The sequence below is a fragment of the Mauremys mutica genome, chromosome 4, assembly GCF_020497125.1.
Source record: "Mauremys mutica isolate MM-2020 ecotype Southern chromosome 4, ASM2049712v1, whole genome shotgun sequence".
Taxonomy (NCBI): Eukaryota; Metazoa; Chordata; order Testudines; family Geoemydidae; genus Mauremys; species Mauremys mutica.
Genome location: NC_059075.1, coordinates 1,327,535 through 1,351,180, shown reverse-complemented (window position 1 = coordinate 1,351,180; position 23,646 = coordinate 1,327,535). Strand labels below are relative to the sequence as shown.

The window sequence follows — 23,646 nt, the reverse complement described above, 5'->3', positions numbered from 1 at the left end:
TACCATTGACCACAATGTCCTTAACTACTTCAAAAATTTTTCCAAGACCTTACATACTACAGATGTCAAAATAACAGGCCTGTAGTTACTTGGATCACATTTTTTAACTTTCTTAAAAATAGGAACTATGTTAGCAATTCTCCAGTCGTACGGTACAACCCTTGAGTTTACTGATTCATTAAAAATTCTTGCTAATGGGCTTGCAATTTCATGTGCCAATTCCTTTAATATTCTTGGATGAAGATTATCTGGGCCCCCCGATTTAGTCCCATTAAGATGTTCGAGTTTGGCTTCTACCTCGGCTGTGGTAATATCTACCTCCATATCCTCATTCCCATTTGTCATCCTACCCTGTGAGGTGTGTAGGGATGCTTTGGAAGAAATGGCATCATAGACCTGGTACAATCAGTTAGCATTTGCCAAGCCCTGCCTTTATAAATCAGTCAGCAGGCACACTCTGCCATAGTAAAATGTTTATTTGTTAAGGTGATATAAGTTACTGAGCGTTTTACAGTCTGTGAATTCACCACTGGCAACATTTAACACGAGGTCATATGGAAGCTGTTGCCACCATATTATTTATTTAAAAAAATCTTGAAGGCCAGAAAAGATATTTATAATGAATGTCGAAGTTGAGGGGTGGGGAATCCAGGAACTGGGAAAGCATGTTAATCCAAGGGAGCCCGTCTCCATGGCCTATTGGTGCAGGCTGTAGATGTCAAATGAGAGTTTCTGCTCGGGTGAGAATTGGTTCAACAGATTAATCTTCAGTGAGTTGGCTCATGTTGCTTTTTGCTGAGTGAAAACATCAATGGTAACACTTTCTGGGGGTGGCAGAGGGCAGGTGTTCTTCAGCTCAGTTCCCGGGTCTGTGAAAAGAACCAAAACAAAGACAATAAGGAAATAGGGGGTATGATTTAGCCAGGCAGTTAATCCCATGTCCTACAAATGCAGGGCAAATGAGAGGATGCAGAAAAGCTTTTCAGACAGGTATAGCCCAACTACCATAGCATAATGAGCCCCGCACACTCTGTGCCTGTGAACTGCAGCCAAAAGGGGAGACAGGGTTTGGCAGATCAGTTTTGAAAGGTCAAATAGAAATGAGACCGCTTGCCATTTAGCCACCCACAGCTGATCGGTGCTTTTCAGCACAAGGAGGGGTTGAAAAGAATCCCTCTTGCACTATTATAGGGTGGCTGTTTGCAAACACAAATGCCAACCCATGGCAAGCAGAGCCAGGTGAATAATGAAGAAAAAACAATGAATGGAATAAGTTATCCCCCCTCCCCCCCCCAAAAAAAATTGCAGTTAATTGAACACATTATTTAACGAACCCCTCGTATTCAACCAGCAGTAACTGAAAGGCAGAAGCCAGAGTGGTGGAGCCCACTGGAGTGCAAACAACTAGGACAATACACATGGCTCTGCAATCCATCTTTTGTCTGCAAATTCCAGGGCCGCTCCTTGTCTCATTCAAGCCAATGACAGAACAGTCACTTGGTTCTGTGGAGGGAATCTCACATTTTGTGTGCTTTGACGGATCTGTACCGAATCCCTCCCCCCCCCAACACACACACACTGTCCCAACAACAAAACTTCACCGGACCCCTTCCTAGCTCATCTAGCACCCCGTTGGGTGCGGAAGAGGAAGGACTTTTTTAGCCACCAGTCGAATAGCTGACATTTTAAAATGCCATGTTGTAGGTGTGGCAGTTTAATAGGACCTAGACTCTCTATTTCAAAACTGCTTCCCAGTTTGCTGAGGTTTTCAGAGGCTTTCAGCCTGCTCCCCAAGATCAGTTATTCCAGGCCCAGCGGTCCCATCCGGCGGGTCCCGTCTGCAGAAGGCTGAAGCTGGGCTGTGCTACCCGCTCCAGTGGGAATAGGATGGGAGACAGTGACAAAATGCCACCAGCTTTGTACCCACTGCTCCATCTTGGGGTGGGCTTTTCCCTTGCAGGGCAGGCAGAGAGGTCTGTATACCACCCCCCTGGCCCAGGATCCTGAGGGGTTGGGGGGATTCCAGAGGATTCCCATGGAGACCCCATGGCTCCACCCAAGTTCCAGCTCCCCATTGCCACACACACCCCCGTCCTGCCCCCACAGCACAGCGCCAATGGTGTGCAATGAGTGTGAATCCCAGGGCTTGTAGGTCTGAAGGGAAGTGTCATGAAGCTTGCTGGAAATGAGGGCTAGGAGCATGACTGGGCCAAAGGCTCCTTATGCAAACTGGGATGGGGTGAATTTTCCGATGCCCTCCTGTCTCTGACATGCAGCAGGTGACATTTCCATAGAGGGATCATTTGTCTTCTGTGGCACTCAGAAGCCCCAATGAAGGGCAGGGCCCCATTGGACCAGGCCCTAGATACGCACATGGAAGTGGAGATGGTCCTGCCCTAGGGTGACCAGACAGCCAGTGTGACAGATTGGGACAGGTGGGGGGTAATAGGCGGCTCTAGGAGACAAAGCCCCAAATATCAGGAGTGCCCCTATAAAATGGGGACGTCTGGTTGCCCTCTCCTGCTCCGAAGAGCTGAGTCTCAGGCAAGTGACAATGGCACACGGGATAAATGCACATTGCTGCAAAGGTGGAGCGAGAGTTCTACAGGCAGGGAAAACCATCTCCTGGTCTCAGCATAGTGGGGGACATGTGTCACCCTCAGCTTCCAAAACCTGCTGCTGCTCCAGTGCTGGCTGGGTGCTTGTGCGGGTGCAGTTTGAGTCAGCGTCCTTGCAGGCAGGCGAATGGAAACCCAGAAATGAAGTGGTATTTTCCCAAGAAGCTGGTTGTCTGAAAGCACATGAGTACACAGCCAGCTAGCTGTGTTGTCTTGGTCCTAAGTGCTGGCTTTATCAGGAAACAACCTGTCCCTACAGTGCAAAAGTGGGATACAGAGCTCTTAAAATCTCCTTATGCAATGTAGCTTGTCTCAGTGCAACACAGACAGCAGGTTTTTTCTTAAGCCCAAACAGACAGGCAATGCTTTTCATTGGATTCAGTGCTTGTACGATAGTGGATTCTCCAGGAACAGTCAGTTATCATCTCTGCAGATTAAGCTTTCTCCTTTCTTATGACATCATCCTGGACACCTGACTCTTGGGAGTTGGCCAGTTGCATCCAAAGCCTCCTGTGAGTAAGGTGAGCAGGATTCGGCAGGATTCGACTATCCACTCTGCCAGTGTCGCTCAGATGTATTTACGTAGGTAGGGTGACCAGATGTCCCGATTTTATAGCGACAGTCCTGATATTTGGGGATTTGTCTTATATAGGTGCCTATTACCCTCCCGCTCACACACACAGAAAATCCCATGTCCTAATTTTTTGCCCGTGCTATCTGGTCACCCTATATAGGTCCCTCTGTAACCAAAATGCCCTGCATGCCCCATTGCCCCCCTGCGAGCAATGGTGGATTTGGGTCTCTCAGGAAAGCAAGTCATACACACGTTGTACTGTCAAAGGGAGACCACGTAGCTGGTACAAATTGTTACTTACAGTGTTGATTTACTCTGACAGTCGAAATCTAATGGCTAATTTATCTTCCCACCCCTGTATAGAAAAAAGAAAGAATAACAGCATCACTCTTAGCTGGTGTCCCAGTTCGATAGGCTTCAGAAAACAAAGCGATGCTAGACTGCTGTGAGCGCTAGAAGTTGTAATTTGTTGCACCCACATGATCTGAAGTGGCACTTACATTGTGAAAGGCGAGAATAAGAGGGATAAGAGCTCTACAGGCAGGGCTATAGGCAGAATCAATATTTTGATACTTCAAAGTAGAGCAATGTCAGGAGACACCACTTACCCCAGCACTGGTCTGGAACTGCAAGCAAGCGCCATGATGCAGGAAGTGTGCGGAAGCAGAACCCAGACATTTGTAATGCAGGAAATGTAATGCAGTTTAGGTTTCTTACTTGAATGAACACTCCTGATAGAACAGAGTTAAGTTCTATCTGTCAGCACCTCTGGCACAAGGGGAGACAACTGTCCCTGGAGACAATTTCCTAAAATGTTTGATGATACACAGTAAAGCCCAACATAGCTAGGAAAAGACAATACAGCCATTTATTGACTACAGGAAAGTAGCCGATGACACAACCGGAAGCTAATAAGAGAGGTGGCACATGGGGCTGCCTCACTCATTGGTAGCTTCTATAGCAAACTCTTTAGTATAAATGATACTGCAGCTGTCACACCTAGTGGTATCCTAAAAGGCCTGTAGGCACCAGTTTGCAAATAACAAGCATTGGCTGGATGGTTGTAGTAAATAGGACACTGCCAACTGGTTGGTTTGTTTTTTAACCAAAAACCTGTGCCGCCTTAAATAATTAAATCTGTTTGCTGAATTGCCTGGGGCAAGTAATTTTTTTGTATAGAAGGGTTCAAATACTTTACACTCAGCAGGGTAACAGTGACGGGGAGACTTTGCGACTGAGCCAGTAAATGTTGATACAGATTTAGTGAGGCTGCAAACTAGTAATTCTGCTGAGCAGCAACTTCTAGAGTCGCCGTTTGCTTTTAATAAGTACGAGGCAATGGGAAATAATAGCAAGGACAACCCCTAATACTATATTACGAGACGGGCCTGCGTATAAACTCCCCTTCTGCTGCTTGTTGTATTAACTAATTAGAAAAAAAATGTTTCTCCCTCCTCTGCATGGTGCATGTTGCCGCTATTGTCGCCAGTGTTGCTGCTGGAGAAACAGACCGGGAATTCCACAGAAGGATTCACATTGGCTTTGCAATATCAGGAACATAGTAAAATGTAGCACAGTGTTTGCTACAGGCAAAAGCAAGCGTCAGAGCCTCAGCTTGTGTAAATGGGAGTAGCGCCATTGACACGCCGATTTACACCATTTGAGGATCTGATTTGTAACGTGGTTTTCAGCCTTATTGCCTAAATAATGGACAACAAGAGCATGAAAAACAGTTGCCAGTTCTTTTGAATGTTCCTTGGGAAATACGACCATGTTTTCCTTAGCAGCAAAGCCAAGCCGTCTTACAGCATTGCAAAGGCCTCGCTCTTCCCAGCTGGTCTAGCAGATTGTTACAGCTCTTCTGCTCTGGAACCACACATGATGCACCAATCAAAGACAAGCTCCGAATTTTGATTTCAAACCTGGCACACAAAAGCGTAATGCTGATTAGAGGAGTGCTCTGTGAATAGTGCAGCGGGGGCTCCAGTTTAGAGGGGCCCATGGCTCCTGCGGGCGCCGCAGTTTGCAGTGAGGTATAATACAGCAGCGCAAGGGCTGCTTTGAATTAACGCACTGGCAAAGCTTCTCTGATTTGACACCCTATATTTATAAGGTGCTCTTGGGTAATGGGTGGGCAATGTTCCGTTTACAGGGGGAAAGGGTTGATCTAGACTTGGCTGATGTTTACAAGGTTTGCAATAACACCAGTCAGCCACCAAGAGCCCGGTGTGAATGTTCGTCTGGTGCGCACACTGAGAAAGTGGAGTTCTACCTAAAGGTGTGTGACACTCATGATGCACCTGGCCACTGCAACAGAGGTGGGCCAAAGGGTTTCCAAACTGTAACAATGATCTCACCTGGGTATTGTGGACAGACTAGGCACCAAAACATCAGGGAGCAGAGTTTTCGATGGGACAGACAAGATTGGCTGATTTAGGAACAGCACTTAGTAATGGGATAACCATCCGCATCCTTGAGAGGCTGAATCTTCTCCAGTACCCTCGGATACTAACACACCCAGTAGCATCTACCCTCTGCTTTCCCAGCTGCACGGTTCTGCATGCAGACCATGCTTCACTGGCGGACCCTTGTCTCTACTTTCTGCATTCCCTGAGAGCCGAGGCAGAGAGCTAGAATTTGGGCTAAAGGACAACGTGGAGCTGAATGGAAGCTCGACAGGCTGACAGCTGGGACTCCATCTTTTCCTGGAGAGGGTGAGGCTGAGACATGTTGTTCTGGCTGATTGTTCTACTGTTGCTCTTTTGCATAGGAGCATGAGGAAAATGGATCATTTTCAAGTAAATAAAAGCAAAATGGACAAGTCAAACCACATCTGCACCTACAACTGAACTGTCCCATATTGAGCACAGAGCAAGGAACCCCCCAAAGCCCAACCAGAAAGGCAGCACAGGGAACAAGTAACACAGCAAACACACTCTGCACCCAGCTCTGTTCCTCCATCCAAACCCGAACAGCAAACCCAGGGCATTTTCTCTCAGTAGAACAGTTAATGTCATCAGAAGGGCTGGGAGAGGAGACACGTGCCAGCAAATTTTAGAACCAATGACACACTTGTGAATTTCCCCCGCTCTGGTGATTCTACGAGAAGACACCATTTCACTGCTGAGCTCTTAGCAGTGTAATCCGGGTCGCACTGCTCCTTTGGGTCTGTATTTTACAAGCCACAAGCACTGAGGTAATTCATTGCGGAAAGTCCTCTGCTGACTAAGGGCTAAACACAATCACTAGTTGGTGAAAGGCGCCCGTGCAGGGAGCCAGCACATGAGGTAGGTGCCACTATGTTCCACTTACTGCCCGAGGATTTAGTGGTACCTAGTTCTTATGTTGGCCTCCCTGCACAGGGGGTCGGTTTCACCGGGCCTTGCTAACCATCTCTCTTCTTTTCTGCAGGGTGTCCAGTAGTTCACACTGCGTATGTGTGGGTAAGTTTTGTTCTTCTGAATAATGAATGCCTTTGCCCCAGCACTCTGTCCAAGCAATTGGCACAGCTGGCTTTGCAGAATTGGAAGAATACAGATTCTCCTCCGTCCTAGGGCGTTCCACCCTTTGGAGGAGTCAAGCCCCTAGAAAACCCGAATAAAATGAAAGGTCCCGTTGTACATTTATTACAGTGGAATCGCAGACATTTTATGCCCAATGCATATACACTGCATATATTTCAGATGAAGAGAGAGAGAGCCATGTGAATAATCTTCTCTGATATCCAATCTAAGTAATCCTGTAATATTATCATAGAATTAAACCAAACGGTGCCAGCTGGTCCCCGTAAGCCTCTGATAGAGATGCATGGTGGATGGAGTTTTTAGCTTTAGTGTTTACAAAACTGACTCTTTCGTGTAAAGAAGAAAAACCCAAGAAGCTATTAATATTTTGGTACTTGCACAGCACATTAAACACACATTAGTTCCAATTCAGACAACAGATATAGCATTGTCGTTTGTAACTTTTAAACTGCACGTGATTGAAACAAACAGATCAGCAGAAAACCCTGTAAAGCTACCGTCTCACCTACACACAGGTTTAATACGCCGGCTCCATAGGTTTTTATTCCCTCCATACAGACCACACGGTATTTTCTCTTAACCATGTCTGACAAAACCTTCGCTTTAAGACTATGGGAATTAGAGTAACGAGGTGGGGATCCTTTGTGACATAGCGTTTTAGCAGCTAGCGGTGTGTGCCCCCGCCGAAAGGGACTGATAATGCATGGATGGCAGGGAAACCCTGAGGTTTTTAACTTGCTCATTGGGAATTGAATATCATCATTTTGGGCTTAGGTTTCCTTGTGGGTCTCTGCAGTTGCATGGGGAAAAGTGGGCTTTTTAAAAAAAAAGGTTTCTCTCCTTCCAGCACAGTGTGAAAACATGGTCTGTCTTTTAGTACAGGCTGATGGGGCCCTTTCTGAGCCCAATACTGCAATGCCTTTGCAGATGCAATCCAGTGATGGCAATAGGAACGCTGCAGGATTGGCCTGATGAGAGACTAAACTGATGCAGAACAGGGCTGTCCTGTAACAAATCATTGGGATTTATTTGATTTCAAGCACCAAATTACTGGATATAAAATAACATTTTGACCAGAGAGCAAAATCTCTCACTCGGTTACTGTAATCCATATAACACCAATACCGCTAAGGAAAAATGGCCTGCAAGCTTAACTTCTGTATAGGTCTGATCTGTTGCCAAAGTGAGGCTAAAACTATTGATTTGCATTCAGTAGCATATTACTATTGTCACGCCATTGAAATATCTCTGATGTAGACACGAAGACCAAATAAGCTGAGGTGAAGTGAAGAGTGGAATGGGGCGAGGGGTAATGGACACAATAGAGCAATAGAAACACTTGTTTTCCTTGTGAAAATGACTGTTCCAGTAGTTATGCATCTATTTCTGCACATTGATGTTTTATGCAACAGACTGGAGCGGCTCTGTCAGCAGCTCTATCCCACCCTCCTTCACGGCATTGCTCTTCTCTCTTTGTTTCCTACTGTATCATTGAAAAAGGGATTTAAATCCCAAGGCACAACAATCGCATAACAGGCGAGTTCCTGGCTGGGTCTGCCTTCCATGCCCCTTATTATACCCAGGCAGCGGAGCAATCGCCAGACATTCTGTGAACATGGGCTTTATAAAGCCGCACACAAGCGACCAGGGAGCTTTGCGACCAGGGGCTGCTAACAGGGAGTTTCGCAAGGGAGTTCTCCAGGTGAAGGAGGAGCAAATACAGCATCTGTGGGGTAAGTGACTGTGTGTTTGTTTGTGTTTGGGGGTTACTTGCTGTGTGCTGAGCTTGTGTTTGTCAGTCTGTTTGGTTGGTTGTTTGAAGGACCGTGTGCTCTGGCTGGCAGTTGGAGGTCGTGAGCTTCAAAGGAAGGTTTGAAAGTGCGAAGCCTCTGGTAATTGGCTGAGCCTTAATCAGTGGACGGGGCATTCACTCAGGCCAGGGCTTTATAAAGCCGTGCACAAGTGATCAGGGAGCTTTGCGAACAGGCAGTTTTGCAAGGGAGTTTGGGAAGGGAGCGGGAAGGGAGCAGGGGTCCCATGTTGGTCCTATCTGTTCCCCTGTAGTCCCTTTAAAACTTATAATCCAAACCACATTTCAAAACCTCTTTCTTTAAACCACCCTTCCACTAACTAGGAGACAATGCAGGCAGAAGCCCAGCAGCAGAGTGGGGGCTATCCAGTTTATTGCGCTGAGTGTTGCATGTATGATTACCTGCCCTGTGGGTGGGTGGCGTACGTGTGCAGTCGGTGCAAGGAGCTCCTGGTCCTCAGAGACCATGTACGGACTTTGGAGGCCAGGGTGGCAGAACTGGAGGAGCTAAGAGAGGCAGAGAGGTATGTCGATGAGGCTTTCCGGGACACTGTAGAATTGTCCCACCTCCGCTCAGACAGCTCCTGTGCTGTTGAGGAGGAAGAACGGCCCAGGGAAGCAGAGCAGTCAATGGGAGCAGAGGGAAACCTTCCCGTAGTTGGGACCCTCCTTCCAGATGGTGCTGGGGTTGCCTCTCGCACTGAGGTTACCTCTCCGGGGGAGGGAACCCCAGTTTCTAGGAAAAGGCAGGTGTTAGTAATGGGAGATTCGATTATTAGAAACGTAGATAGCTGGGTCTGTGATGACTGGGAGAACCGTATGGTGACTTGCCTGCCTGGTGCGAAGGTTGCGGATCTTTCGAGGCATCTAGACAAACTTATGTGTAGTGCTGGGGAGGAGCCGGTGGTCGTGGTACATGTAGGTACCAATGACATAGGGAAGGGTAGGAGAGATGTCCTGGAAGCCAAATTTAGGCTGCTAGGGAAGAGACTGAAATCCAGGACCTCTATGGTGGCATTCTCAGAAATGCTCCCAGTTCCACGCGCAGGGCCAGGTAGGCAGGCAGAGCTTCAGAGTCTCAATGCGTGGATGAGACGATGGTGTAGAGAGGAGGGGTTCACGTTCATTAGGAACTGGGAAAACTTCTGGGATGGGAGGAGCCTATACAGGAGAGATGGGCTCCACCTAAACCAAAGTGGAACCAGACTGCTGGCACAAACATTAAAAAGGTTGTAGAGCAGTTTTTAAACTAGGAGATGGGGGAAAGCCGACTGCTGCAGAGGAGCATGTGGATCGGACACAGACTTCTCTTAGGGGAGAGTCTGATGATAGAGAATCTCCAGGTTATAGTCAGGAGCAGAGCACGGAAGAGGATAACGTAAGGGCCGGATCAGATGATAAACAGTCACATAAAAAAGAATCTGGGCACATCAGAAAAGGGCAGACAAATAAACAGGGACAAGTTTTTAAAGTGCTTGTACACAAATGCTAGAAGTCTAAATAATAAGATGGGTGAACTAGAGTGCCTTGTGATAAAGGAGGATATTGATATAAAAGGCATCACAGAAACCTGGTGGACTGAGAGCAATCAATGGGACACAATCATTCCAAGGTACAAAATATATCGGAAGGACAGAACAGGTCGTGCAGGGGGAGGAGTGGCACTATATGTGAAAGAAAGTGTAGATTCAAATGAAGTAAAAAATCTTAAGCGAATCCACATGTTCCATAGAATCTCTATGGATAGAAATTTCATGCTCTAATAAAAATATAACATTAGGGATCTATCATCGACCACCTGACCAGGACAGTGATAGTGATGATGAAATGCTAAGGGAAATTAGAGAGGCTATCAAAATTAAGAACCCAATAATAGTGGGGGATTTCAATTATCCCCATATTGACTGGGAACATTTCACTTCAGGACGAAATGCAGAAATAAAATTTCTCGGTACTTTAAATGACTGCTTCATGGAGCAGCTGATACGGGAACCCACAAGGGGAGAGGCAACTCTAGATTTAATCCTGAGTGGAGCGCACGAGCTGGTCCAAGAGGTAACTATAGCAGGACCGCTTCGAAATAGTGACCATAATACAATAGCATTCAACATCCCTGTGGTGGGAAGAACACCTCAACAGCCCAACACTGTGGCATTTAATTTCAAAAGAGGGAACTATACAAAATGAGGGGGTTAGTTAAACAAAAGTTAAAAGGTACAGTGACTAAAGTGAAATCCCTGCAAGTTGCATGGGCCCTTTTTAAAGACACCATAATAGACGCCCAACTTCAATGTATACCCCAAATTAAGAAACACAGTAAAAGAACTAAAAAAGAGCCACCGTGGCTTAACAACCATATAAAAGAATCAGTGAGAGATAAAAAGACTTCCTTTAAAAAGTGGAAGTTAAATCCTAGTGAGGCAAATAGAAAGGAGCACAAACACTGCCAACTTAAGTGCAAGAGTGTAATAAAAAAAGCCAAAGAGGAGTTTGAAGAACGGCTAGCCAAAAACTCCAACGGTAATAACAAAATGTTTTTTAAGTACATCAGAAGCAGGAAGCCTGCTAAACAACCAGTGGGGCCCCTTGACGATCGAAATACAAAAGGAGCGCTTAAAGATGATAAAGTCATTACGGAGAAACTAAATGGATTCTTTGCTTCAGTCTTCATGGCTGAGGATGTTAGGGAGATTCCCAAACCTGAGCTGGCTTTTGTAGGTGACAAATCTGAGGATCTGTCACAGATTGAAGTGTCACTAGAGGAGGTTTTGAAATTAATTGATAAACTCAACATTAACAAGTCACCGGGACCAGATGGCATTCACCCAAGAGTTCTGAAAGAACTCAAATGTGAAGTTGCGGAACTATTAACTAACATTTGTAACCTGTCCTTTAAATTGGCTTCGGTACCCAATGACTGGAAGTTAGCTAATGTAACGCCAATATTTAAAAAGGGCTCTAGAGGTGATCCCGACAATTTAATGTCGGTACCGGGCAAATTAGTCGAAACAATAGTTAAAAATAAAATTGTCAGACACATAGAATAACATAAACTGTTGAGCAATAGTCAACATGGTTTCTGTAAAGGGAAATCGTGTCTTACTAATCTTACTAAAGGTAGATCGTGCCAAACCAACCTGATCTCCTCCTTTGAGAAAGTAACAGATTTTTTAGACAAGGGAAATGCAGTGGATCTAATATATCTTGATTTCAGTAAGGCGTTTGATACGGTACCGCATGAAGAATTACTGGTTAAATTGGAAAAGATGGGGATCGAAATGAAAATCCAGAGGTGGATAAGGAACTGGTTAAAGGGGAGACTGCAGCGGGTAGTATTGAAAGGTGATCTGTCGGGTTGGAGGGAGGTTACCAGTGGAGTTCCTCAAGGTTCGATTTTGGATCTGATCTTATTCAATCTATTTATCGCTGACCTTGGAACCAAAAGTAGGAGTGGGGTGATAAAGTTTGCGGATGACACGAAGTTGGGAGGTATTGCCAATTCAGAGAAGGATCGGGATATCCTCCAGGGAGATTTGGATGACCTTGTAAACTGGAGTATTAGTAATAAGATGAAATTCAATAGTGAGAAGTGTAAGGTTATGCATTTAGGGATGACTAACAGGAATTTTAGTTATAAGCTGGGGACGCACCAGTTGGAAGTAACGGAAGAGGAGAAGGACCTCGGAGTCCTGGTTGATCGCAGGATGACTATGAGTCGGCAATGTGATGTGGCCGTTAAAAAAGCTAATGTGGTCTTGGGATACATTAGGCGAGGTATTTCTAGTAGAGATAAGGAGGTGCTAGTTCCGTTATACAAGGCGTTGGTGAGACCTCATTTGGAGTACTGTGTGCAGTTTTGGTCTCCCATGTTTAAGAAGGATGAATTCAAGCTGGAACGGTTACAAAGAAGGGCCACTAGAATGATCTGAGGAATGGAAAGCCTGTCGTATGAAAGGAGACTTGAGGAGCTCGGTTTGTTTTCCTTAACCAAAAGAAGGTTGAGAGGAGATATGATTGCTCTCTTTAAATATATCAGAGGGATAAATACCAGGGAGGGAGAGGAATTATTTCAGCTCAGTACTAATGTGGACACGAGAACAAATGGATATAAATTGGCAGTCGGGAAGTTTAGGCTTGAAATTAGACAAAGGTTTCTAACCATCAGGGGAGTGAAATTCTGGAACAGCCTACCGAGGGAAACAGTGGGGGCGAAGGACCTCTCTGGCTTTAAGATTAAGCTTGATAATTTTATGGAGGGAATGGTTTGATAGGATAACGTGATTTAGTCAATAGGTCAATAACGTGCCACCACTGGTAATTAGTACCGAGGGTCAATGTTGGGATATTGAAAGTCTTTTTCCTGAGTGTCTGGCTGGAGAGTCTTGCCCGCATGCTCGGGGTTCAGCTGATCGCCATATTTGGGGTCGGGAAGGAATTTTCCTCCAGGGTAGATTGGCAGTGGCCCTGGAGGTTTATCGCCTTCCTCCGCAGCATGGGGCAGGGGTCGCTTGCTGAAGGATTATCTGCTACTTGAAGTCTTTAAATCAGGATTTGGGGACTTCAACAGCTGAGTCAAGGGAGAGAATTATTTCAGGAGTGGGTGGGTCAGCTTTTGTGGCCTGCATCTTGCGGGAGGTCAGACTAGATGATCATAATGGTCCCTTCTGATCTTAAGTTCTATGATTCTATGATTCTATAATCTATTAGAGTTCTTTGAAGGGGTCAACAAACATGTGGACAAGGGGGATCCAGTGTACATAGTGTACTTAGATTTCCAGAAAGCCTTTGACAAGGTCCCTCACCAAAGGCTCTTACGTAAATTAAGCTGTCATGGGATAAAAGGGAAGGTCCTTTCATGGATTGAGAACTGGTTAAAAGACAGGGAACAAAGGGTAGGAATAAATGGTAAATTCTCAGAATGGAGAGGGGTAACTAGTGGTGTTCTGCAAGGGTCAGTCCTAGGACCAATCCTATTCAATTTATTCATAAATGATCTGGAGAAAGGGGTAAACAGTGAGGTGGCAAAGTTTGCAGATGATACTAAACTACTCAAGATAGTTAAGACCAAAGCAGATTGTGAAGAACTTCAAAAAGATCTCACAAAACTAAGTGATTGGGCAACAAAATGGCAAATGAAATTTAATGTGGATAAATGTAAAGTAATGCACACTGGAAAAAATAACCCCAACTATACATACAATTTGATGGGGGCTAATTTAGCTACAACGAGTCAGGAAAAAGATGTTGGAGTCATCGTGGATAGTTCTCTGAAGATATCCATGCAATGTGCAGAGGCGGTCAAAAAAGCAAACAGGATGTTAGGAATCATTAAAAAGGGGATAGAGAATAAGACTGAGAATATATTATTGCCCTTATATAAATCCATGGTACGCCCACATCTCGAATACTGGGTTCAGAAAAGGGCAACTAAAATGATTAGGGGTTTAGAGAGGGTCCCATACGAGGATAGATTAAAGAGGCTAGGACTCTTCAGCTTGGAAAGGAGGAGACTAAGGGGGGATATGATAGAGGTATATAAAATCATAAGTGATGTTGAGAAAGTGGATAAGGAAAAGTTATTTACTTATTCCCATAATACAAGAACTAGGGGTCACCAAATGAAATCAATAGGCAGCAGGTTTAAAACAAATAAAAGGAAGTTCTTCTTCACACAGCGCACAGTCAACTTGTGGAACTCCTTACCTGAGGAGGTTGTGAAGGCTAGGACTATAACAATGTTTAAAAGGGGACTGGATAAATTCATGGTGGCTAAGTCCATAAATGGCTATTAGCCAGAATGGGTAAGAATGGTGTCCCTAGCCTCTGTTCGTCAGAGGATGGAGATGGATGGCAGGAGAGAGATCACTTGATCATTGCCTGTTAGGTTCACTCCCTCTGGGGGACCTGGCATTGGCCACTGTTGGTAGATCGATACTGGGCTAGATGGACCTTTGGTCTGACCCGGTACGGCCGTTCTTATGTTCTTATGTAACATACAGAAATGCCAATCAAAAGAAGCACCAGGGCTGGGAAAGGATTTCATTAATTATTAATTAATTATTAATTAATATTATTAATTTACCAGAAGATGATCCACCTGCCTAGTCCTGCTCTGCAGCCTCAGAGATTTATCTTAACATGAAACTGGAAGTGCCTTCCTTTTAGCCATCACTAATAGTCATGCTATGCCCTCACATCTCATCCAAGGCCGGTACCAGGCCTGTACTGGGGACTGTGTTGACAGATCTGCTATTTCCCATGTCTGAGAAGCAGTAGGGGTGTCACCGGGCAGGGTCATGGGAGGAGTCCAGCACCCGGGACCCAGGCCGCTCATCTCAGATGGCTAAGCTGAGCGCTGGTGTTGCAGGACTGCCGTGTACTGTGGCTGGGTTCAGTGTCAAGGCTGCCATCCTGCCAGGTCCTTGCTAAAGTGGGGATGAAGACTGGGCACGTTTCCTGCTAGTGAGGGTGGCTGCAAATTTCTGAGCCTGATACTCCTGCCCTTGTACCTGTAACCCCCCATTGCAATCACCAAGTGTCTTTACTGATTAGGGATGGCAGCTCTGGGCCCCGCATTATTGTTTTTCTCCATTTATTCTGAGCCTAACAAACCAGGCCTTCAACTCCCCCATTTCAGGAGACCCAACTGCACTCACAGGGAAAGACCTGTCATGCTCTGAGCCTTTGCTGCCCCCCACACAACACACATCGAAGCCCTGAACGCCGACACATCTGCAATTGTGATTCTGGCTCGGAGCCAGGTCCTCTGCTGGTGCACAGGCATTTTCACTGGCTAGGGAGGAGCAACACCCGTCTCCACCAGCTGAGGACCTGGCCCTGTGTCTTCATTCCCGCACACTAAACCAGAGCTTTTACTCACCCCAGAACGCTGAGGGCATCTCCTTTCCCCTCCCTTCCCTGCCCCAGCTGGGAAACCGGCTGGTAATGTCAATACCAGGGAACCCCCGAGGAACCTACACCAAGGAGGCTGCTTCCAAGGGGACTTCCTTTAACACTGGCTGGGTACACTTATTGAGTCTTTTATTTTACACAACATAACAACACAGAGTTGTTGTTTCTGTACAGCATTTGCCTAAAAACAAAGGCAACACCATTGTCACTGAAAAGAAACATACAGTCTGATCATTTAAAAAAATATCATTTTACTGATTGATCCATAAGTTGTCTTTTGTTAGCTTGGAGGAAAGAGCATTTCCTTTAGAAAAGGCTTTTTCTGTGAAACTCTCTTTTGTTTTCTGCTACTGCAGAACCAGGAAGCCAGTCCTAGAGTAGGGGAAGGCACTGGTGCTGTTTCATGCTTTTTTCCTTTAATCATTTTATCTTTGAATGTTGCCTTCGGTTGTTATATTAAATAAAATAAAATAAACAGAACAAAACCTGTGTGCCCCGGGCAGCTCACACACAACACTGCCTGGTCAAGCCAGAACTCAGCAAGCCAGGAGTGGATTCCAAAGCCCCATCTCCCAGAAGGGAGGTCTCAGACAATGTTTGCTGTTTTGTTTTTCATGACAATAAAATAAAATACACTTTAAAAAGCAGGTCACACAGTGCTTTCCAATATCCACTCAGAACTCGAGAAAGTTGCTTTTCCACTATCCACATCAGAATTGTCTGACTGAATTAGCATCCCATTCATAGACATGCTCCTTTTAGACCATAATCCACCTGTGTTGTGGGAGTTACCATACCAGTGGCATTCCATTAACTCTCCATTCAGGGAGTACCTGCGCTTTGCTCTGGATGTTTCAGCTGGCAAAGTGAGAAACTTACTTGGCTTTGATTGTGCTCTTTTGTAGGTGGGGGGCCCTTTGGCGGGGGCCGGGGGACGACTAGCTAGCTGCAGCGCAGTGGAGTTATTTCGGTTAGTGTTCTGGGACTCGGTATTTGTGAGAGCTTCGCTCGGTGGCTCATTGCTTGGCTTTGGCCCAGGCTTTCTCTTCTGCTTTTGGGAGGCAGAAGCGCTGGAAGTCCACGTGGGAGGCAGTGCAGAGGTAGTGGTAGTGGAGTCCTGGCTCGAGCAAGTGTCTGAGGACTGAGTCACACTGTCATTGGGGACTCTGGAGCACTGGACGCTCTCCTCATGCCCGACGGCCTGCTTGGACATCGACGGGGGCATCGCACCACTGCAGCCTTGTATCTGAGCGCCGTTGGTCTGAGAATAAACATTGCTGACCTTAGTCACCTTGTGCTGCCCGTTGTTGTTACACACCTTGTAGCGGATCATGAGGATGATGATGAACACGAGCACAGAGGCCACGATAATCCCACCAATGATGATAATCATGGTGCCGCCCAGGAACTGGGATTGCATGAAATGGCAACGGACATAATCCTGCTCGGTAGTGAACTGTATGCACCCAACGACCCTGGTGGCCGTGAGGGAGGTGATGCCGTCATCATAGATTGCCAAGACACACAGGTCGTAGACAGTCCCAGCGGCCAGGTTGTTGACCAGGAAAGTTTTGCTCGTGGGAGGTATCATTCTGAGGGACAAGGGAACTGATGTTATTAAACAAGGCACTCACCGTCATCTCCCATCCCCAACTCTCAAATCACCCGCGAAGGCGATCGCCCCCCAGGGACACTAACACGCTGCCCCCGTGGAGTTACTCAGGGCCGACTCCAATGGCTGCATTAGCAGCGCTGCATCTCCCATTGGCAAGCCCACTAATTGCCTTGCTCAGCAGCGCAGAGCTCCTGAGACGAGCCACTGCTAAATAAAAAAAAAATCATTTATGACAAATTGGTTTTGAAAGGTGTGACTGTTCCATTAGCTGACTTGAAAACAAATCCACTTAGCACATAAAACACCTCTGCGTGCACTGCACAGGCTGAGCGACAGAGAGACTGAGGACAGAATTAGAGGGCCTTAGTGGACATACATTTATGGACATCTTTCTCCCAGGCTTTCAAAAACTGAGGGTGTAAGATCCATTTAACTCATCTAATTTTACAATCCTTCTGCTAATCAGATTACTACAGGGGATAAAGGTCAGATTGGATTATCCAAAAATAACACTATTCAAAGTAATTTTCCTATTTGTTAGTTGAAAATTGCATTAGTTTTTCACAAGCCCTGCACCATATGCTTCTGAGGACGGTGTTCTGATCTGGCTAAGTGGTACAGTAACCACTCCTCAATAATGGACTGCAATGGAACAGCGCATTAATAAATCAATAGGAAACAAGAGCTAAGTGCAGATACAGATGTCATTGGATCTGTCTTACCTGTAAACAAGTGAGTCATCGTAAGTACCATTGTACTGGATTTGGAACATACGTATTCCAGGTATATTTCTTTGAAAATTAAATTTGAGTAGCGCAGTGGATGATGTTGCTTCTGCTACTACAACTTTCTTATCCTGGCTGACTTTAGTATCCCCATTATTACTACTCGCATTTGACCCTGACTTGGTGGATGTCGAGATGTCCGAGGAGCCAGGGTCAGGCTCGTGAATGTGGTTTGTACTGTTTAGCAAATGAGGAAGTTTGATTATGTGAAGATCCACCATTTGAGTGGCTTCTCCTGCAGGGTTCGATGCTATGCAGGTGAAGGAGCCTGTATCCTTCACAGTTGTTATAAGTATGTCTAGCGTTCCATTGTCGTACACCAGCGACCTTGTTGCATTTGAAATAAGTTTGCCTTCTGGTGAAATCCAATGAATGGCTGGCTCTGGATCGCCCCGGGCCTTACATCTCAGAGTTGCCCGTTGACCCTCCAGCACTCTGAGCTCATGGGTATGTCTAGTAATGAGAGGTGGTTCACACAGGAACTCTTCCTCTGGGATTGACCAAAAATACCGACCAGATAACAGTGGAGGAGAAGCGCAAGTCTCTAGGTCATCTTCTCTGGAAAGACGCCTCAGCCACAGGAGTTCACAGTTGCAATGCAAAGGGTTTCCACCAAAGCTTAATGCAAAAGTAGAGGGGCTGATGATTCCTGAGGTTGCTAATACCTGAGCTCGTTGAAAGAGAGGATCAGGTGGCAGCTTCTGCAATTTATTTGATGTGACATCTAACCTGGTCATCTTGTGGAGGTGGGAGAAAGTTCCCTTAGGAATGTGGTCAATCATATTGTGGTCTAAACTGAGTGTGTGCAAGCTAACCATCTTCTCCACGGCATCCCATGGGATAGTTTCTAGATTGTTATAGGACAAATCCAGTTCTTCAAGAGCTAAAACATCATCAAAGGCTGTGGAAGAAATTAAAGTCAGCTGATTGTTGTTAAGTATCAAATGGTGCAGGTTGGAAAGCCCACTGAACATGTCATTGGTGATCTTAGTCAACCTGTTGCTGTTCAAATGCAAAGCTCGCAAATTGCGCAAATCAGCAAATGCATGAGGTGTAATAAAACTTATTGTATTCCTGGATAGCGTCAGGTCCACGAGGCTGGTCATGTTGGCAAAATCTTTCCTTTTGATGTTTGTAACAAAATTGTCCGCCAGTCGCAGTTCCACAGTCCTTCTGTCAATGTTTGGGGGAACAAATAAAAGCCCTTTCTTGGCACAAAGGGTTGCAAGATTTGGAGACAAAATCTGACAGACACAGCGCTTGGGGCAGATCTGGGCTCTCACTGCTACGCCAATGAACAGCAGATACAAAAGCAGTTTTTCCATTGTAGATCAGGTTTCAGAGCCTGCAAGAGAGCGCAAAAAACATTGTTAATATCCCCCATGTGGAACACAACCCATGCAATAAGGAGGCAAAGAAAGGAAGGATGGGCTAGTGGATACAGCACTGGGCTGTGGCTCAAGGGATTGGGAAGCTGTCCGTGTCTATTTTGATTGTAAGCTCTTTAGGGGAGTGGCTGTCTCTCAATACATGTCTGTACACTGAGTAGCACAATGAGGCACCAGTCTTGGTGCTACCACAGTAAAAATGATGACACCAACAGGAGGTGGTCCCATTAGGCTGAGAAGAACCCCAATACAATGAATACGTGATAATAACGATGGGCATTCATAAGCTAGGGATTTACTTTTTAATGGTGACAGGTGTTATCCATTATCAAGCAGCAGACCTATACAGGGTTCTTCGGTGGTTTATATGTTATTTGTTTGGTCTTATGGAAATAGCAGTTGGATAACAGAGGCACAGAATTTTACATTCTATCAGCAGCACATTTTGAAGCCCCTGCCATCGCAACTCATTCTTGGACCTGAATCACCTGGTTATGCCACTCCTTGGCCTCTCCTGAGCAGACACTGTAAACGCCTTCATTTTTATGTGTTTTTGTGATACTGCTAAGTAGTCATCTGGAGTTTGTTGTCTACCATTCATAAATTGTTAACCATTTTGTTGGCGGAGGGCTAGATAAATAGGGAACCCAACCAAATTTTAGATGATTATCGCTTTCTCCAACTCCCTGGGTAGCAACACTGTATTCCCCCCGCCCCCAGAAAATTCTGCCAGTACAATTACAGCCTTAGTCTTAGAACTGGGTTCTAGCAGATCGGCATACACCAGAATTACACAACCACTTCACCAGCTCCATAAATATACTACCATAAAGACAGTACATTTGAAATGGCCACAAACACACAGAGACCAGTTGGGTGAGGTAACAGCTTTTATTGAACCAACTACTGCTGGTGAGATAGTCAGAAGTTGGTCCAGTAACAGACAGCACCTTGCCCACCTTGTTTCTCTAATATCCAGGGACTGACATGGCTCCCGCAGCCCTGCATATGCAAACATACAAGCTGTTTCACAGCTGTCCAGGGTTCAAAGCTTGTGAGAGTTGTTAGGCAAACCCTGGGAACTTTGAACGGGGAAGAAGTAATCCGGTCTGTCCATGAACTGGGAAATGAAATGGAATAAGAGTCTGTAAGATGCAAAGACAATCAGTGATGATATCAAGCCCCTAAGCACCGTTCCTCAGAAACGCTGAGCACCTAAAAGTCCTTCTGAAGCTAATGTAAGCAGTTCCAAACCTCGGACTCAGACCACTGAGTTCCTCAGGCAAGAGGGCTTCACCCAATGAATTATAGTTTAAAAAATTAACACGGCCTTGAGGATGAGGTTGATGATTCTTAGTGCTGATGACCATGTCCAACACATGATGAACTCCTGCAGAAGGTTTATTTCTAACAAAGTCTATATACTGAGCTATCTATTTATGATCTTGAATTAAAAAGTTCTTACTCAACATAAACTGTTGCTATATCATTCGTTAGCCAGACAGTATTTGCGCTTCTATGTAGGTGCTGAGGTTTTCCTCTCTAACAAATTCCTTTTAGGCAGGTTGTATTTTTAAACAGAGAAGAGCATATCACCTGGGGACTAGAAAATGGTCCTTCATCACTGAATCAATCTCTCAGCCAATGGCTCTCCCATAATACATGCTCTAGAGAATCAGCATTTATCTGACAACTGGAAAAGGATATAAAAACAAATTTATTTTTTACAGCCAGCTGAGAGTGTAATTCTTTCTCTATAGAATCCAATGTTACACCAATTTATACTGGACTCCTTCAGAGACAACTGGCCATTCTTGGACTATAAATGCACCAATTAAATTAGTTCCCTTTTCTGCTAGCCTTAAACTCATGGGAAGCAGACTGTTCCTGTCAGAAATAGTAAAATTTTAGGATAAAACCTTTTGTAGCTCCACGGAGCATCATTTTTTGCATTAATTTTGACAGCAAGCGAACTTCGAGGGTGATGTTTAAATACATTCTGAGGATTAAGTTTTAGGCCTTTTATGTAAGTAATATACCCGTATTTATCGGTGTATAACACGCACTTTTCCCCCCTGAAAATAGGGGGCAAATGATGTGTGCGTGTTATACGCCGATATAACCACCCCAGGCAGAAAAGAAAAGCGCCGCCCGCCCCCAGCGGCGCGGAGCGGCGCCCTAGCCCCTGCCCCACTCCCGAGCAGCGCGGCCCTAGCCCCCCCCGCAGCGGCCCGAGCCCCCGCCCTCTCCCCCCCCCCAGCGGCGGGGCCTGAGCCCCGAGCCCCGGCCTGCGCGAGCCCCCACCTCCCGAGCGGCGCGGCCCGGCCCTAGCCCCCTCCCGAGCGGCCCGGCCCGAGCTGCCTTAGCCCCCGCGCCCCTCCAGAGCGGCCCGAGACCCCGTCCTCCCTCCCTCCCCCGAGCGGCCCTGGCCCTAGCCCCCGCCCCCCTCCCGACCGGCCCGGCCAGAGCCGCCTTAGCCCCCGCCCCCCTCCCGAGCGGCCCGAGACCCCGTCCCCGTCCCCCCCCCCGAGCGGCCCTAACCCGCGGAGCACCGCCCTAGCCCCCGCCCCCCTCCCGAGCGGCGCGGCCCGGCCCGGCCCGAGCCCCCGAGCGGCCTTAGTCCCCGACCCCCTCCCGAGCGGCCCGAGATGCCGTCCCCCCTCGCCCCCGAGCGGCACTACCCCCTGCCCCCCTCCCGAGCGGCGTGGCCCGACCCGGCCCGAGCCCCCGCCCCCCTCCCGAGCGGCCCGGCCCGAGCCCCCCTCCCCGCGAACGGCGCGGCCCGCCCGCCGCCCCCTCCCAAGGCGCCGCACCCTGAAATTTTTCCTGAAATTTCCCCCTTAAAATGAAGGTGCGTGTTATACGCCTGTGCGTGTTATACGCCGATAAATACGGTATGTTGGAAAGATTGTACTCCTGTAAATGGAATCAACGCGGTGGGAATTCAGATGCTGAACAGGGACTAAATGAACACCACAAAAATAACCTTTCTAGACAACAACTAAGAAGCTTAATTCATGATGATGCTTGTTTGCACCTGTTTAGTACAGATTTAGTGTCCATAAATCTTGTTCAGTGTTTTCCTCTGATCTTGTTGTGTCAAGGCCAATAGATATTAGAGCATGTATGCATGTTCCCAACCAACGTGTATCCAGGCAGCTTTGTTTTCATCCTGTGTCCTAAATATTCTCACCGTTGCTCCTGTGTCTAAGCATGCTATTATTTATATAATACAGCAATGACAACAATGTGCTGGACATGCACAGATACCCAGCACAAACTGCACAGACACACCTGAGGCACACTGCACACACACCCAGAGCACACTGCACAGAGACACCCGGGGCACACTGCACAGAAACATGTGGGGCACACTGCACAGACACACCTGGCGCACACTGCACAGATAAATGCAGGGGCATGCTGCACAGGCACACCCAGGGCACACTGCACAGACACATCCAGGGCACACTGCACAGACACATCTGGTACACACTGCACAGAGACACCCAGGGACACACTACACAGACACGCCCGGGGGCACACTGCACAGAAACACCCAAGGCACACTGCACAGATAGGCACAGGGGCACACTGCACAGATACACCAGTACACACTGTGCAGACACACCCAGGGACACACTACACAGACACACCCGAGAGTGCACTGCACAGATACACCAGTGGCACACTGCACAGAAACACATGGGACACACTGCACAGACACACCCAGGGGTACATTGCACAGACACACCCAGGGGCACACTGCACATTATCCCTGCTCCAAATACCCAGCACTAGAGTAGCGCTCAAGAGGAGCGGGAATGCGCAGGTGCTGGTGGCTGCCATCCCCAGTCCCAGCATGACATGGTGAGGAAGCACGGCCTTGGCAGAATGCAGCACAGGGTGGGGAGCAGGGGAGAATTGCATCTGAACGGAGTTATGTCCCGATGCAAGGCTCGAAGCCTGTGTGTGAGCCGTATGCACAGCAGTGACCGCCCAATGGCTGCAGCTGCCACTCGCGCCATCCCAGCCACTCTGACCGGTTTCTGTGTGAATGTGCTGATTGGACAGAATTGAACTTTCCATCGGCACATGTCAAATCCATCAAAATGTTCAATGGAAAGCAGGCTGGGCTGTGGGCGGGTCAGGCACCCAAGGGCACACTGCCTGTCCGGTAGCCAGGCAGCTGGGTACTGAAACGGATGGTTCCATTGGGCAGAAAATCCCGCAGTGTCGACGCAGAACAAAGAAAGTGAAACAAACTGTCAACGTCCCAGAATTCCCATGAGCCAGAGCTTCCCTTTCCTGGCCAGCTCCCGCTGCCACCACACAGAGTATGTGATTCAGAGGCATTCCAGCACTAGATCTGATCTAATTAGCACACTCAAAACTGAGCCTTGCCACGGCTGCATATGGG

The 23,646-nt window shown here is 46.9% G+C and overlaps 1 protein-coding gene across 7 annotated transcripts in view; it reads right to left on the bottom strand.

The window, feature by feature from the left end:
* Window positions 1–458: 458 nt before the first annotated feature.
* The window catches only part of LRFN5 (leucine rich repeat and fibronectin type III domain containing 5), a 177,105-nt gene continuing 153,917 nt past the window's right edge, over window positions 459–23,646 (bottom strand). For 4 of the 7 annotated variants that reach the window (XM_045015843.1, XM_045015839.1, XM_045015841.1 and 1 more), the window contains 2 exons: window positions 17,776–19,183; window positions 15,554–17,030 (listed from right to left, as the gene is read on the bottom strand). In XM_045015843.1, coding sequence (XP_044871778.1) covers window positions 16,088–17,030; window positions 17,776–19,163 — 2,331 coding nt within the window. In that variant the 5' untranslated portion in view covers window positions 19,164–19,183 and the 3' untranslated portion in view covers window positions 15,554–16,087. Of the gene's footprint in view, window positions 870–3,493; window positions 3,548–15,553; window positions 17,031–17,775; window positions 19,184–20,822; window positions 21,045–23,646 lie in introns of those variants that run through there. The other 3 variants (XM_045015846.1, XM_045015845.1, XM_045015844.1) reach the window with 3 other exon arrangements.